This window comes from Peromyscus eremicus, chromosome 1 (genome assembly GCF_949786415.1).
Source record: "Peromyscus eremicus chromosome 1, PerEre_H2_v1, whole genome shotgun sequence".
Taxonomy (NCBI): Eukaryota; Metazoa; Chordata; class Mammalia; order Rodentia; family Cricetidae; genus Peromyscus; species Peromyscus eremicus.
In genome coordinates this window covers 165,904,299-165,922,536 of record NC_081416.1, presented here as the reverse complement: position 1 = coordinate 165,922,536, position 18,238 = coordinate 165,904,299, and the positions used below count along the sequence as shown (strand labels likewise).

General features: G+C 42.3%; 1 protein-coding gene across 1 annotated transcript; it reads left to right on the top strand.

Moving 5' to 3' along the window:
* The first annotated feature begins 6,801 nt into the window (after positions 1–6,801).
* On the top strand, positions 6,802–17,858 carry LOC131902478 (cytochrome P450 2G1). Its single transcript, XM_059253477.1, has 9 exons — positions 6,802–6,981; positions 7,796–7,958; positions 9,396–9,545; positions 12,053–12,213; positions 12,573–12,749; positions 14,379–14,520; positions 15,973–16,160; positions 16,279–16,420; positions 17,677–17,858. Exons 1-9 carry the CDS (start codon positions 6,802–6,804, stop codon positions 17,856–17,858), a joined length of 1,485 nt encoding a protein of 494 aa, XP_059109460.1.
* Positions 17,859–18,238: the final 380 nt, after the last annotated feature.

The window sequence follows — 18,238 nt, the reverse complement described above, 5'->3', positions numbered from 1 at the left end:
TCTGTGTCTGGCTGTCCCACCTATACTTCCTGCCTGGTTACTGGCCTGTCAGCTTTTTTTAACCAATGAGAGTAATACATATTCATAGTGTACAGAAAGATTATTCCACAGCATTGGTCTATTCACAATATTCAGAAAATGGCAACATCCTAGATAAGATTGCAAGAGCCAGAGGACCAGGAGAGCTGCTGCAAGATAGTATCTTCTAGACATGACAGAGAAGCCATACCCATGACGTCTTAAAATGTAGTTGCCTAAGTAAGACCTGTATAATGACAACACCAGTTGACATGGATAGAGAAAATGTCACAAGACCCAAACCCCAGGTGAAAAGCTACAACCTGGCTATTGAGAGCCAGAGAATCTGTTCTGTCCAGGGAGGACAAGCCCTCTGATAGGTGTGGGGCTTTCTGAAAAAGCAGCAAAGAAATGAAATGCCTTTATTATTGATTCATAAAACTGTTCTGAAGACCCCCAAAAATCAGTGCATATTTTTGAACCATTTTCTTGGTGGAAATGTCAAGGCATAAAAGTGTCCAAGGCTTTATTCTTGGGGAACAGTTAGATAATGTATTTTTTTCTCTTTCACATTATTTATTTTTTATTAAGAAAAGTTTTTCTTTCATTTTACACACCAATCAAAGATCCTCCTCTTCCCTCCTCCCACCCCCCAGCCTCCCCCTCAACCTACTCCCTACTCCCCCCCAAAAGAAGGCAAGGCCTCCCATGGGGTGGCACATCCAGTAGAGGCAAGTCCAAGCACTTCCCCTGCCTCAAGGCTACACAAGGTGTCCCATCATAGGTAGTGGGCTCCAAAAAGCCCCCTCATGCACGAGGGGTGGATTCTGATTCTACCGCCAGAGGGCCTCCCAAGCAGATCAAGCTACACAATTGTCTCGCCATGCAGAGGGCCTAGTCCAGTCCAATGCAAGCTACACAGCCATTGATCCAACTTTCAAGAGTTCCCACTACTTTGGTTTGGTCATCTCTGCAGGTTTCCCCATCATGATCCTGATGCATTTGCTCATAGAATCCCTCCTCTCTCTCTCTCTCTCCCTCTCTCTCTCTCTCTCTCTCTCTCTCTCTCTCTCTCTCTCTCTCTCCCACTGGACTCCCGGAGCTCTGCCTGGTGTTTGGCTGTGTATCTCTGCATCTGCCTTCATTGTTCATTGGAGAAAAGTTCTGTGATTAGAGTTAGGGTATTCACTGATCTGATCACTGGGGCAAGCCAGTTCAGTTCAGGCACCCTCTCCACTATTTCTAGTAGTTCAAGCTAGGGTCATCCTTAGGGGTTCCTGACAACATACCTAGCACTGGGTTTCTCTCTCCCCCTGATATCTCCCTCCATTATGGTATCTCTCTCATTGCTTCCCCACTCCATTCTTGATACAAGATTAACTCAAAAAACCAATAGCCCTCCTATATACAAATGATAAACAGGCTGAGAAAGAAATCAGAAAAACATCGCCCTTTACAATAGCCACAAATAATATAAAATACCTTGGAGTAACTCTAAGCAAGCGAAGGACCTGTATGACAAGAACTTTAAGTCCCTGAAGAAAGAAATTGAAGAAGATAATCAGAAAATGGAAGATCTCTCATGCTCATGGATAGGTAGGAATAACATAGTAAAAATGGCAATCTTACCAACAGCAATCTACAGATTCAATGCAATCCCCATCAAAATCCCAACACAATTCTTCACAGACCTGGAAAGAACAATATTTAACTTCATTTGGAAAAACAGAAAACCCAGGATAACTAAAAGAATCCTGTACAACAAAGCCTCTGGAGGCATCACCATCCCTGGCATCAAGCTCTACTATAGAGCTATAGTAATAAAAACAGCTTGGTATTGGCATAAAAAGCAACATGTGGACCAATGGAATCAAATTGAAGACCCTGACATTAACCCATTAACCCACACACCTATGAACACCTGATTTTTGACAAAGAAGCCAAAACTGTACAATGGAAAAAAGAAAGCACCTTCAACAAATGGTGCTGTCATAACTGTATGTCAATATGTAGAAGATTGCAAATAGATCCATATCTATCACCATGCACAAAACTCAAGTCCAAGTGGATCAAAAATTCAATATAAAACCAGTTACACTGAATCTGATAGAGAAAGTAGAAAGTAGTCTTGAATGCATTGGCACAAGAAACCACTTCCAACACCAGTAGCACAGACACTGAGAGCAAAAATTAATAAATGGGACCTCCTGAAACTGAGAAGCTTCTGTAAGGCAAAGGGACACAGTAAATAAGACAAAATGACAGCCTCCAGAGTAGGAAAAGATCTTCACCAACCCCACATCTGACTAAGGACTGATCTCCAAAATATATTAAAAACTCAAGAAACTAGACATCAAAATACTGAACGATCCAATTTAAAAATGGGCTACAGAGCTAAACAGAGAATTCTCAAAGGAAGACTTTCAAATGGCCAAAAGACGTTTAAGGAATTGCTCAGCATCCTTAGTCATCAGAGAAATGTAAATCAAAATGTCTCTGAGATACTATCTTACACCTGTCAGAATGGCTAAGATCAAAAGCACTGCAGACAACTTATGTTGGAGAGGATGCAGAGCAAGGAGAACACTTCTCCACTGTTAGTGGGAGTGCAAACTTGTACAGCCACTTTAGAAATCAGTGTGGCGGTTTCTCAGAAAATTGGGAATCAATCTTCCTTAAGACCCAGTCATACCACTCTTGGGCATATACCCAAGGAATGCTCAATCATACCACAGAGACACATGCTCAACTATGTTCATAGCAACATTATTCATAACAGCCAGAACCTGGAAACAACCTAGATGCCCCTCAACTGAAGAATGGATTAAGAAAATGTGGTACATACACACAATGGAGTACTACTCAGTAGTGAAAACAATGACATCATGAAATTTGCAGGCAAATGGATGGAACTAGAAAATATCTTGAGTGAGGTAACCCAGACTCAGAAGGACAAACATGGTATGTACCCACTCCTAAGTGGATACTAGAAGTAAAGCAAAGGATAACCAGACAACAACCCAAAACTCCAAAGAAGCTAGCTGACAAGGAAGATCCAAAGAGGGACACATGGATCACCCTGGAAAGGGGAAATAGATGAGGGGTGGGCATGAGTAAACTGGGGATGAGGGGTGGGCATTGAAGGGTAGGAGTTGGGGAATAAGAACATAAGGGAATGGGATGGTATATTATGTCATTTTTAAAACACCTAATTACACTCCAAGCACCCTCCCCTGTTGGTTGAGCCCTTGACTGCGTATGAGATCTGAGCTAAGAGATTTGCATGCAGGTCACCACAAGCCACAAACAACCCTGTTAAGAAAATATATACTGAGCTTCTTATAGATTTCGAATATTAGCTTCTTGTCAGATGTTCTGGGTAGTTTGATGTCAACTTGACACAAGCGAGAGTCATCAGGGTGGAGGAAGCCTCAATTGAGAAAATGCCTCCATGAGCTAGGGGTACTGGCAAACCTGTCAGGCATTTTCTTAATTAGTGATTGATGGGGATCCAAAATGAGACTGGACAAGAGGGAAAAGGGGGAGAACATACGGAACAAATAAACTGCTTTTAGACTTGTACCCAATAATGTCTGTAGCCACTAGATACAAATTAAAATGTTAGGTTTGTAGATAAAAGCAATTCCCATGCATATATTTGTCAGGTATGCTGTATTGCATGGGATGTCCAAAGAAGGTAGGTCACTCCAGAATGCAATTTAGGTTCTTTAGCAGCAGAGGCAGAGTCTAGCCTCTGATGGACCAAACTTTGAATCACTGTTCAAAAGCATATTTATTGATTGTTACATGAAGGTTGTTTTTTGGGCAAAACTAGTTCCTCATACCAAAGTCCCTTTGATCTAGTCTATATGTTCTTTGACAAAAATCATCACCCCCTGTGATGTTAGTATCTTCTTAGGTTGTTCTCTACTTAATTAATTAGTTTGATTAATTAATAAGTTAGTTTGAGATGGAGTCTTTCACTGAACCTGTAGTTCATCATTTCATCTAGGCTAGTCTCTATCTGCTCCAAATGCTGGGGTTATGCATAGATGCTCCATTCATGTCTAGCTTTTACATGGGTGCTGCAGATCCAAATTTAGGTCCTTGTGCTTGTGAGGCAGGTACATCTCTGGCTGAGCTATTTCCCCAGCTCCTCTTCAACTGTTCACTAACTTTTTTAGTATAGAGAATAATGGATTTCATTATGACATTTTCATACATATCATACTTCACTCCTCTACTATCCTATCTCTCTCTGTTAATGAGGATTAAATTTCTGGTCTCATTTATGCTAGACTATGGTAAGGTATGAGGTTCACTGGGTGGATGCCCAAAAGTGAAATAGCTGGGTCATATGGCAGTTTGGGGTTTTTAGAGGTTGTTGTTGTTTTCTTGCTTGTTTTTGAGCAACCTCCAAAATGATTTTTATCATGTATGCATTTATATATGTAAACAAATGTACATACATGTGTGTATAGTATAGCATGTAGAAAGGAGATGAAGAAAGGGAAATATTAGCTGATGAGAAAAGGCAGAATGCTGCAAAAGGACACGTGAGCCATGAAAGAGGATGCAAAGCTAATTGTTTCTTTAGAAAGAAAGGTCTCTTAGCAGCAGACCTAACACAAAGAAATTGACACATTCAGTCTGCCTAGAATTCCCATCACTTCTCCTGGACATGGACACCTCAGCTTAGCCAGCTAAATCTTTATCATTCTCCTTGTCCAGTTCTCACCACAGCCCCAGGCTGGCCCTTAATCCTGATTTAGGTGCTGAGATTACAAGCATAGATGCCATGCCTGACTCAAGCTCTGTTGTTGGAACCTGTAGGTAAATAAAAGGAACTCCACTTCCAAATGTGAGAACCCAGACATCTGAGGACATGCTCAGATCTGTGTGGTGGTACCAGTACACAGAGAACAATAGCCTGTGGATTTGTTTGGGGACAGGAAAGAAGTTTTGCAGATATTTGGCATGAAAAGAGCTGAGAACTGTTTCTTTAGATTCTTAAGGACAGTGAATGCCAGGAAGCATCTCTAATGATGAATCCTATCCATAGGGTGGTGTTCCAAGGGGCTGTCTGCATCTTAGACACCACATCATTAAGTTTGGATAAATCAACGTCATCTAATCTGTCATCATTGCTCGTAGCTAAAGTAGATAAGAAGTTGTATGAAATCAAATAGAACTTGGTTTACCTCTTTTATGGTACTTTATTGAGTACTCATGCATGAATATCATGACTGGATCAAGTCCATGCCCCATTCCCTCCCCTCCAATCCCTCTCCTACGCCCTACCACTGTTCCTCCCAACTCTACATGCTCTCTCACTCCGTCTCTCTCTGTCTCTGTCTCTTCTTTGTCTCTCTCTCTCACACACACACACCACATCACACCACACATCACACACACACAACATACATCACATACACACAAACCACACATCACACACACACACACTATACATCACACACACCACACATCATACATATACCACACATCACACACACCACACATTACACATACCACACATCACACACACCACACAATACACACAGACCACATCACATACACACACACCAGACATCACACACTTGCCACACATAACACAATACAACACACATCACACACACCCCACATGTCACACATCTCACACACTAACACACACACCACACATCACACACATACTACACATCACACACACACACCACACATCACACACACACACCACACATCACACACACACCACAAAATACACACACACCACATGTCACACATCACACACACACTAACACACCCACATACCACATCACACACATACTACACATCACACACACACTCACCACACATCACACATACCACACATCACATACACACTCACACACACACTCACACACACACCACATGTCACACATCACACACACACTAACACACCCACACACCACACATCACATACACACACACATCAACACACACACACACACACACCACATGTCACACATCACACACACACACTAATACCCCCACACACCACACATCACACACACACCACACATCACACACACACCACACATCACACACACACCACATGTCACACATCACACACACACACACACACCACACTAACACACCCACACACCACATCACACACATACTACACATCACACACACACACCACACATCACATACACACTCACAAACACTCACACACACCACACCACACACATCACATCACACACTCACACACACACAGCAGTCTTCATTACTTTCACCAGATGTGCTTCAGGGGGAGGGAAGTCTCAGGGCTGAGTGGGGACCTCTCAGGGGCTGTTTGGATATCCTTGGATGTGCTCAACTACAGAAGAAAACATCTTCTCCTTGGCATTCTGTGGACAGGTGGAAGGACTTGGCATTCCAAGGGCAAAAAAACAAAGGGAGGCGAGCTCCCGGGGCAGGATAATATAGGGAAGTCTATGCTTTATGCAGATCCCTATAAACAGATCTCTCATCAGATGCCACAAAGAATGTGAAGCTGAGGGCCAGTGGGAAACATGAAATAGGAAGAAAGGAAATAATCCCATGTGGGTGAATTCAATAAACTCTGTGCAGGTGAGAGATTACAAATTACATAAATCCACACCCACCAACCGATCTGCCTCCTATGCCATAATACAGGGATAGCTTGACTCCCACAGGGTTCAGATTTCAGTACAAGCTGATTTCCTAGGAGCTATTTAAGCAGGATCTGGATCCAAGGACACAAGCCCTGGACTTAGCACCATGGCACTGGGATGGGCCTTCAGCATCTTTCTGTCACTCTGCTTGCTTTGCCTGCTCATCTCAATTGCGTGGAAGAGAACCAGCAAGGGAGGGAAGCTGCCCCCTGGCCCCACACCAATACCAGTTTTGGGGAACCTGTTACAAGTCCGCATTGATAACGTATTTCAATCCTTCCTGAAGGTGAGTGTGTCCATTTCTTCTTATAGCGATGAAGGCAACAAACACCATAGCTGAGTACACACCAAAACTCATGATTCCTAAACACAGACTCAAAAACAAACTTTAGGAAGGTTAGGATTCTGAAACTTCAGAATCCTAAAATTAAGGGTGGGGCGGATCAGTCCTAGACTCTGAGAACACTAGAACAAAATCCCCTCTTCTTGGGATCATGGATCACAATATAAGGATTTGAGGAATCTAATTTTTTTAATATCATTTCTTTCTTTTTCTTTTTCTTTTCTTTTTTTCTTTTTTCTTTCTTTTTTTTTTTTTTTTTTTTTTTTTTGGTTTTTTGAGACAGGGTTTCTCTGTGTAGCTTTGTGCCTTTCCTGGATCTCACTCTGTAGCCCAGGCTGGTCTCAAAATCACAGAGATCCGCCTGCCTCTGCCTCCCAAGTGCTGGGATTAAAGGCATGTGCCACCACTGCCCGGCTGAATCTCATTTCTTTAAGCACAACTTTCATCTCAAATTGTCTTAGACTTTTAAGATGCTAAAACCTAGCATTTCAAAGAGAGAAGATGCAGATCGTGGAGTTCAGCTATTCCAAGCCCATTGTTTCACAAACAAAACCAAGATGTACAAAATTAGGGACATTTGCTGTCCAAGGTCACAGGAGTCATTTTGATGTTTTCTCGCCAATAGCCCTTCCAAGCTCAGGACTTCTACTAGTCTACCTTTTCATCCTCCTAGAATCTCTACCCTCTACATTCCTTGCCTGGGGGTCTCGTCATACTCCAATTTACTCCTTTCCTTGGTATCTTCCTTCACTCTCAGCTCCAGAAAAAATATGGCCCTGTGTTCACTGTGTACTTTGGTCCAAGGCCAGTGGTTATTTTGTATGGATACGAGGCTATGAAGGAGGCCCTGATCGACCAAGCAGATGACTTCAGTGGCCGTGGTGAAATGCCTACAATAGACAAGAACTTCCAAGGTCATGGTAAGTTGCAGCAATAAGAACAGGAATGATTGCAATAGTCTCAGTGTGTTGAAGGGTCTCTGATAGGTCCATAAACCACCTACATTAACTCCCTTGAGAAGGATATGAATGTTCTGCTAATTTTGAAAGTGCAAAAGCTGATGGTAAGAAAGGTAATGTCACACAGTATGCGTGAGGGCTACTTTGTTTTTCAATTCCAGAATTTGGACTCTAAAGTGCTTGTAGTGTTACTTTTATTCTTACTTTTAGTGAATTACTGTGTGGTATTATTTGTGTACTCCCCTAAAGCCATCTCAGGCAAGCTTAGTTCCTATCTGCCCATATGCACATACAACACAGGTCACCAGCACCTGCATTTAGGAGTATTCTTGTCTAGTGTTACCTATACACCCACTCCTACTTGCTTGCATTCTGCAAATGCCTCTTTTCATCTGTCTGTTTGTCTGTCTGTCTATCTATCTTTATATCAATAAACATTTTTCTCAGTTCTACCCATTGTTCTATAAATCCATCAAAATATATTCATTATCCTTTGTATGCAAACATCTTTTCACCAAATTATTCACATTTCTTCAATGTTCTATGTATCCAAGAATCCATGCATACTTTGATTTGTGCAGTGACCTTTAATTCATTCACACACCTATTAATCTTTCCATCCACCTGCTCTTCTATCAATCCAGCCACTTTTACTTCCAGCCATTATCCATTCATCTTACTCTCTCTATCCACAAATGCTTCACTTAGAATCTTTCATTCTCATATCTTTCCAGACAGACAGACATCTATCCACCCATTCACCACACCATGAACCATTCCAGTCCAGAGCACTAGCTGCTCATCCAGGGGACTTGAGTTTGGTTCCCAACACTGACATGGGGCTCACAATCATCTATTGCTCCAGTTTCAGGGGATCTGATCCCCTCCTCTAGACTCCACCATTCCACTCTTCCTTTTGTTTATCAATATATTCTAAAATAATCTTATTACATTTCTAAACAGTTCACCAATCCATACATCAGGTGATTTCTACTATAGTCTTCATGCAGCTCCTTTGTATAGGTGCATTGATATACAGTGGTGATCTTCTGTGTACACACATATATATGTTTGAAGAATCCAACTGGCACCCAGAAAATAGAATTAGTATTTCCATTTAGGGAATACTCCATATGGCATTCCATCCTTTCCTCCTCCACTTTTCTAGGCATTGAACGTGAAACTAACCCAGCCACAGCTCACTAGCCTATAGGAAAACTTCCTTGCTCTACTGAATTTTTTCGTAGCCCCATTCCTTTTCCTTCAGTACAGACTATTTTGGAGGGAATCTTGATTTCCCATTGAGTCTGGAAGGTTGAGCTTTAGTAATCGTGTCTACCACAGACTTGAGAGCAGAAAGGGTGGAGGGCAGGCGCCTGACCACAGACATTCCGGCAGGTTTAGCTCTGTCCAGTGGGGAACGATGGAAGGTACTTCGGCGTTTTTCCTTGACCGTCCTTCGAAACTTTGGAATGGGAAAGCGGAGCATTGAAGAGCGGATCCAGGAGGAGGCTGGTTATCTACTGGAAGAATTCCATAAAGTCAAGGGTATGGAGACTACATCGGGTGACTGGGTGCTAGGAAAAGCTAAGTCATGGGGAGACTTGGTGTGAGAAAGACCTGAAATAAGAAAGGATTGAAAACAATAAGGATTCATACAGGTTTCCAGGAAGGTTCTATATGTTAGAAATCAACATGGAAGATTCTGAGAGACAGTTTGTCTAGAAATGTTCACCAGTGGATCTCGGGGGTCTGTAACTCAAGAAACCATACAGGATTCTAGTGTTGTGTGAGCTTGCATCTTTTCCTAGAGAAAGGATCAAATGTTGCTATGTCATACATGCTTTATTGTGATGAAGAAAATAACACAAAAGTTACCATCTTCACCATTTTTAAGGGTAGGTACAGTTTTTTTGGGCTGGAGAGATGGCTTGGCTGCTGTAGTACTGGCTGATCATCCAGGGGATCTGAGTTTGGTTCCCAGCACTCACAGAAGGCTCACAACAGTCCATAATTCCAGTTCCAGGGGATCCAATGCCCTTGTGTGGCCTCCATAGGTATCAGGAATGCATGTAGTACATAGACATACATGCAGGCAAAACACCTATACACAAATGAAAATTCAATTAAAACAAAATTTCAAAAAGAGCATAGTTTGTCAGTGGTAGGTATATTCACTTCACTATGAAACAAATGCTTAGAAAATTCTCATTTTGAAGGTCTTTACTCCCAATTACCCCTGGTGTTTGTGGAGGAGTGGATGGTTCCACTATGCAGCTGGGATGACTTTGAACTTGCTCCAGTTAACACACACACACACACACACACACACACACACACACACACACACACACCACATACACACACATTTTCTTCAGGAAAACTATTCTCTTGGGTATTTTACTACATTAATTTTTTTCAAAAATTACAATATATTTATATCATATTTCACCTCTCAGTTCCTCCCACATCACCCCCACCTCCATATCCACCCAACTTCATGTTCCTTATTTCAAAATAAAATAAAACAACAAAAGTCAAAACAAACAAACACCCCTAACCAAGAAGCTATTTGCAACTGATAATTGATGGAAAGAGAAAAATCAATTTTCTCCAATGTAGTGGCAATGAATAATATCAACCAAACTCCAGAGAAGACCACATACCCAGGAGTAGGCCAACACAAAAGACACTCTGAGAGGTTTTTGTTTATGTGTGATTTTTGTTTTATTATAGTTTTTAAAGGTGTCTAGTTCCTAGCATAAAATAAGGTATAGAGCCAATAGAGACTAGAAAGAAAAGACAAAGATTGAGAAATATAGAAACAATAGATAAAGAGATATAGATATATATCTCTTTAAACCAGAAGTCCCTTGTCTGAACTCTAGACAAATAAGGAGTCCACCCATGGCTTTGAACAGTCTTGTACCTCCAGAAGTTATCTGCTATGTTGTACATCATGAATGTGTGCATGGTTCTGGAGAAATTGACCCCCACACCGTTTACTTGACCAAGATCCCATTTTACAAATAGTGCATCTGAGACCTAGCAGAATAATTTCTTTTTTCATATGTGTGCATGTTGGATGTATGCATGTGTGTACACATGTACTTGCACATGAGTGCACACGTGTGGAGGCCAGAGGTTGACATCACATGTCTTCCTCAATTCCTCTCATCTCTATTATTATTATTATTCATGGATTATCGCTGAACCCAAAGCTCTCGCTACCACAAATCTAGCTAGCCAGCTTTTCCCAGAGAATGCCTATCTCCACCTCTCAAGTGCTAAATCAGAGATAAGCTGCTATACTTTTTAAAACTGGTCCACTTTTTATCTGGGTGCTTACGATTCTAACTCCAATCTTCCAGTTTATGTGGCAAATGATTTGTCTGCTGAACTTTCTTCTCCCCAGCTGCAGGAAGAATTCCTTAATAAGGATTTTTTTTGGTAGACCTAGACTAACATCGGGTGTTCTTTTCTAAATCGTTATTATTTTATGTGTATAGATGTTTTGCTTGCACATATGTCTATGTACCATGTGCATGCCTGGTGTTCCCGGGAGTCAGGTGATCCTTAGAACTGAAGTTGCAGATGGTTGTGAGCTGCCTTGTGGGTGCTGGGGATTAAACCTGGATCCTTTGCAAGAGCAGCCAGTGCTCTTAACCAGCCCCTCTGGTGTTTTGTTTGTTTGGTTTGGTTTGGATTTTTTTTTCTTTTTTCAGATGTGTCCTCTATTACTTTCCATCCATCACAAATACATTAAGGTAACGACGACAAAAGATCATGCTGAACTTCTCTCGCATTTCTTGGGTGCTTATTCCAGGCCAGGTGCCAGGCCAGGCATTGTATAAGCATCATCATATTGAACATTCACAGATCAATTAGGAGATTTCCAAACCAGGTTGCAGTTTGGGAATACTAGACTCAGATATGAAAATGAGGTGTTCGTGCATACTACTAAGCAGGGAACCCAGGGCTCTGTGTAAACACTGAGTGGTTTCTTGCCCTACCTACCCATGACTGTCTCCAACATAGTCAGTTTCTACCTCCAGGAGCTCCCATAGACCCCACCTTCTACCTGAGCCGCACTGTGTCCAATGTCATCTGTTCCATGGTCTTTGGAAAACGCTTCGACTATGAAGACAAATGTTTCCAGAGACTGATGAAGATGATCAATGAGAGCTTTGTGGAGATGAGCAAGCCCTGGGCACAGGTACTTATTAGTCACTAGTCAACCCCATGCTCACCCTTCATTCTCAAGCAATCACTTTCCTGTATGCCGCCTAATCCTCCTCCCTTCATCCCTAGGAGGCACTTATCAATTTGTCCAAGTATGCAGGAAACAAAGGGTTACACCCAAAGCTCAGATCCAACAGTAGACTATTTAGTGAAATAGGGTGTCTCTGGGTAGCTTAGGTTGGCCTCAGTGTCCCTGGTGATGGGATTAAAAATGTGCTCTGCTCTGCCTTAGCTCCTGCCACAGACTTTGAGCCCAACTCTGACTCTAGAACTCGGCCCATCTGGTCCCTGATGCCCGTGACTGACACACACCTCTTTGCCTCCTCCCCACAGTTATATGACATGTTCTGGAGAATCATGCAGTATTTTCCAGGAAGTCACAACTACCTCTATGACTTGTTAGAAGAGCTTAAGGATTTCATTGCATCCAGGGTCAAGATCAATGAAGCATCCTTTGACCCCTCAAACCCTAGGGACTACATCGACTGCTTTCTCATCAAGATGCACCAGGTACTTTTCCCTTACACCATTCTTTCTGTCTTCTGAAACCTTCATTCCAGCCATGTCAAATCCATCTTGCAACTGTTAGAAGAAAAGAGAAAAAGCATTATCTCATATAGTTTATTTCAATCTCTAGATAAAAATGTGGAAACTTTAGAAATGTAAACCACGTGCATCTTTCAAATAAACTCCCTTAAAATTAATGAAATAAGATTTTTTTAGCATGAAATACGTAGTCATATTCTCTAGAGCCATGGTTCTCAACTTTCCTGATACTGTGATCCTTTAATATAGTTCCTCGTGTTGTAGTGACCCCAACCATAAAATTGGTGCTACTTCATAACTAATTTTGCTACTGTTATGAGTGGTAAGGTAAATATCTAATATGTGACACCAGTGGGGGATCATGACACACAGAGGAACAGAACTTACAGTGTGTGTGTGTGTGTGTGTGTGTGTGTGTGTGTGTGTGTGTGTGTGTGTTTAGAATTTATTAGAATGGCTTACAGGCTGTGGTTCAGCTAGTCAACAATGTTGGTCTACCAATGAAATGTCCAAGAATCCAGTAGTTGTTCAGTCCATGAGGCTGGATGTTTCAGCTGGTCTTCAATATCTGCAAGAATCCTGAAGAAGTCTTCTCTGATGCCAGTGAAGAATGGACTTGCCAGTGAGGATGAGAGCAAACAGACAAAGAGAGCCAGGTTTCTTCTTCCATGTCTTTTACATAGGCTGCCAGCAGATTAAAAGTGGATCTTCCCACATCAAAGACCCAGATGAAGTAGGTCTTCCCACTTAAAGTTGATAACCAAGAATAGCCATCACATATAAACTGCATGTTAGTGTGATACTTCCTTATAAGCATACAGCATACACTGGTCAAAACCAACACCCTTCATCTTTGTGAATATGGCCTACTTTCAAGTAAACATTTCCTAGCTTTCTTCTATGATAGAGAACATGCAGTAATTGCCTCTGTGCCTGGCTTATTTCCAGTAAACTAAACTCCCCCAGTTCTATCCATTTTGCTGCAAAGGATGATTTCCTTGTTCTTCATGACACCATGTATATATACCATATTTTTTCTAAAATATACTTCAGATCTACAAAGTTTAGCATAAAGAAAGAAACTTAAAATCTTACAGTTTTAAGACCATCTATACAACAGACTATATTTTTGAAAATCATAATGTACCTTTAGAGTCTCAGAACTGAGAATCTTGGATGCCCACTCTCTAAATTTGAGTTTAAACTTCAAAATCACAAGTTTAAAGTCTTTGAGAGGTAGGGACCATTATGTAGCCTGCATGCCTGTGTGTTGACCATTAGAATTCTAGGAAAATCATTATGTAACCTGAGTATTTGGCAGTTGAAAGCTGTGTGCTCTGATGCCTCCCAAACTTTCAAATTGTGCAAGATTCTGCTTCCTCTTCTTGCCCACTACATGCACACCGGCCTTCTCTTGCTGTTCCTCTAAAACACCAGACATGCCCCCGACTCAATATATTAGTTTGTGTTGTTTCTCCTGGACTTACTTAACCCATCTGTCCTCCTTTCACAAAGGCGCCTCCTCTACACAGAGGAAAGGGGAAGGTAAGGGCTCGAGGGGGTGATTCTGTTGGCAATCCCCTTTGCTTTCAGGATAAAAGTGACCCCAACACAGAATTCAACCTCAAGAACTTGGTCCTCACCACCCTCAACCTCTTCTTTGCTGGCACAGAAACTGTGAGTTCCACCTTGCGCTATGGATTCTTGCTGCTGACAAAGTATCCCGAGGTGGAGGGTGAGTTTCACTCTGAGCAACTCATCTGTACCTCCCAGGCCTCCTTGGAAGGATAGAAATCTTGAAATTGTACATTCCCACAGCCTTGGCCTCTCTTCCTTTGATGACCTCAGAACATAGGGCCTTCACCTCTCTGATTGTCCCTGTCTTTGTTCTCTGTACCTGTTGAGACTTGGTAACCTGTATTTATCATCTGACCCTCCTGGTCAGGACTTCTGCTTAGAGTGGCTTCCATTAGACTGATGTCAAGGAAGTCAGTGACTTTCTCTCTGACTTCCCAGTTCCCAGAGAGCCCTTCTTGAGTTCCTGGGCTCAAGCTTGTTTCCTGCATCTGCAAAGCCTGAGCAGAGCACAGGCATCTCTTTGCTTCTGTTAACACACCTCCTCCCCTAACTCGTGCCCACCTAAGATTCAGACACATGACTACTCATGGCCAATATGCATAATCTGCTAATCTCTTCATTTCACAGAAACTTAGTCAGACCTGCCAAGTGTCCTCTGACCTTATATCGTCCTTGTGTAAATAACATTGATGTCAAGGATTTAAAGGTGGACCTCTTCCCTTCCCCTTTCTCTTAAAGATAGGATCTCACTATATAGTCCAGGCTAACCTTGGTCTAATGACCACTCTTCTTCAGCCTTCTGGGACACTGGGATGACACATGTGCCATCAAACCCAGGCAAGGCTATGTGAGGGCTATTGCTCAGCTGACTACATTATCCATATCAAACAGAATTCATGTCTAATAAACTAGAATTTGATTTGGTTGGGGAACTCCAGTAATCAAAAGACATTTCTTGCTGAAGAAAACTCTCTAATTTGGTCTTTCTCTATACTAGTCAAGTTAAAAACAAGCCTTTGGTTGAGTAAAAACAACACCTGTGTATAATAGTGCAGCTGGACCCAGCATGCTGTCCTGATCATTATCCTCTCATGGTTTCTTGGTATTTTCAAGTAAAGATCAAATTCCCATTTGTCATTCAAGGATCTAGGCTGTGTACCTCCTGATGTCTGACCAGTGTTCAAGAACTGGTACCATCAAGCACCAGTGATGTCTGTTGTTGAATATGGTGAAGCAATCCAAACACACGTTATTCTCCCTTAAGGCTCACTGTTTTTTCTGGATCTAGAAACAAAATCTTCATCTCAAGATCCTTGACTTAACGACATCCACAAAACCCAGAACATGACTTGCCCTCGCCTCTCTACACAGACATTCCCTGGCCAGACATGTGACTCATACCTGTAATCCAGCACATATGAGGCTGAGTAGGAAGAGAGAGCATTTGAGATCTATATAACTAGTCCCAGTCCAACATGAGCTACCTAGTGAGGCCCCGTTGACAATCACATGTTCCCCTCAAACCACAAATAAAAACAAAGACCAAACAATGAATACAATGTCAGCTTTTCTTCTCACCTTTCCTGATATATTTTCTTTCATCTTACAGCCAAGGTTTACGAGGAAATTAACCAGGTGATTGGAACACACCGTATTCCAACAGTGGATGACCGGGCCAAGATGCCCTACACTGATGCTGTCATCCATGAGATACAGAGAATGACAGACGTTGTACCCCTGGGTGTCCCCCATAATGTCATACGGGACACTCATTTCCGAGGCTACTTTCTCCCCAAGGTGAGGTTGTCGCCCATTGTTGTCCTATCACCTTTCCTGACCTCTCCCTCTTCCTGTTTTTGTACTCCCACCCCCTTTGCCCAACACAGAATTCTAATGGCCTCTGTCTGAATCCCAGGGCACAGACGTGTATCCCTTGATTGGCTCAGTCCTCAAAGATCCCAAATACTTCCGCTATCCAGATGCTTTTTATCCTCAGCACTTTCTGGATGAACAGGGGCGCTTCAAGAAGAACGATGCCTTTGTAGTCTTTTCCTCTGGTAGGTAATTATGCCTAGATATCCCAAGATAAATACTAGAGTGGTCTCTCTAGGGTCTGTGTTATAGAGTTATAAAAATACTAAAATCTCAGATCAGGTAATATTGGAACCATTCACTTGAATGATTGTGGGCATGTGGGCATGGTGGTGTAATGTATGCAATCTCAATATTCAAAAGGCAGCAGCAGTAATAAGATTTCAAGCGGAAGGTCACACTGGGCTCACAGTGAGATCCTGACATTAAAACCATTGGAAATAACGAGAAAAAAATTAAAATGTTAGAGCAGGAATAGCAGTGAACACACATTTAGTGAACTTAACCATATTATGTTAAGAATCACATTAAAAATATTTCATGTTTCGTCAGCCATATGATCCTTGTCTAAACCAGGCGTATCTGCCATGTACTGTGGACACATGTAACCACTGATAACACCTGACTGAATGGTCACATATGTGTGAAAATGTGAACATTCTTATTCAAGAGCACTGAAACATGAAACTTGTTTAACTGACACAAAATACTCTCTTTTCTCTGAACATTGTCAAACATTCTAAAAGAGGGAAAGCATTCATACTCTTCGCACATACAGACATAAAACAGCACCATAGCTTGGCCTCACAGACAGAAGTGTGTTGGCCAGTGAGTGGCCTTGGCATCATGTAATTTTAAATGGCAGTCATGGGACATCTGGAGCCTTGGGTGAATTATTGCAATTCTCAACTTGAAATGGACATTAATCCCTTTCTACTGTTGAAATGGTTCTTGGTGATCAGGAAGATAGCCTTAAATACAATTCTTGTCTTTTTTTTTTTTTTTATCTTACTAGTATTTGATACCTAAGGCATTTGAAATGCCTTTGAGGAATTGAAATGAACAGACTTTTGAATTTTTTCCCCCTGATCTGGGGATGGAATTCACACGCTCTGAGCAAATGTTCCACCACTGATTCACACACCCCAGCCTCTCACTGGTGGAATCCAGTCAAAGCTTGGTTATTGAGTCACACCCCAGCCCTCAAGGATCCTTTGGAACCAGTATATCTGGTTCTAACTCAGGCAGAATCCGGGTGGGCGGGCAGACAAGAAGTTCCCACCTGTCTGGTCCCTCTAGGTGGCAGCTAGTAGTTGGGCAGTAGCAGTGGGACCCTAGAAAGTCTTGATAACGCCCCCACATTGTGGATACAGCTGTGAGCAGAGATGCTGAGGAGTAGGTCGAGACTGCCACACATCTCTTATCGTTTCTGTGTCTACAGGAAAGCGTGTCTGCGTCGGGGAGGCCCTGGCCCGCATGGAACTCTTCCTCTACTTCACTTCCATCCTTCAGAGGTTCTCCTTACGTTCTCTGGTGCCTCCTGCTGATATCAACATCACTCACAGGATCTCAGGCTTCGGCAACATCCCCCCCACTTATAAGCTCTGCTTCATGGCCCGCTGAGTGCCTGCCCACTGCCAGGCCAACAAAGAGTCCTCTGAGAGTTGAGCTCTGATGGAATTCACTGATGCCCACTCTCCCTTTCTTCCTCAACCCTCCCTACACTTAGAGAAATCAGTCTCATTGCTGTGCCCGAGGCCACGGGTCAGGAGAGGTGTCTATAAACACATGGCTGGATGTGTAAAGCAGATCTCTAGCCACAATTTGGGGCAAAGCCTGAAGGTCAAATTAAATTCACTGAATTTCTCAACCTTGGTCTCAGTCCGCACCATACTCTTATGGATGCTTTGCCCTTATATAGCCCTTTGTCTTTGCCCCGACAGTGGCCAGAATATACTCTGTACTCTATCCTGTTTGCCTTTATTTCTCCTCCCCAATAAAGA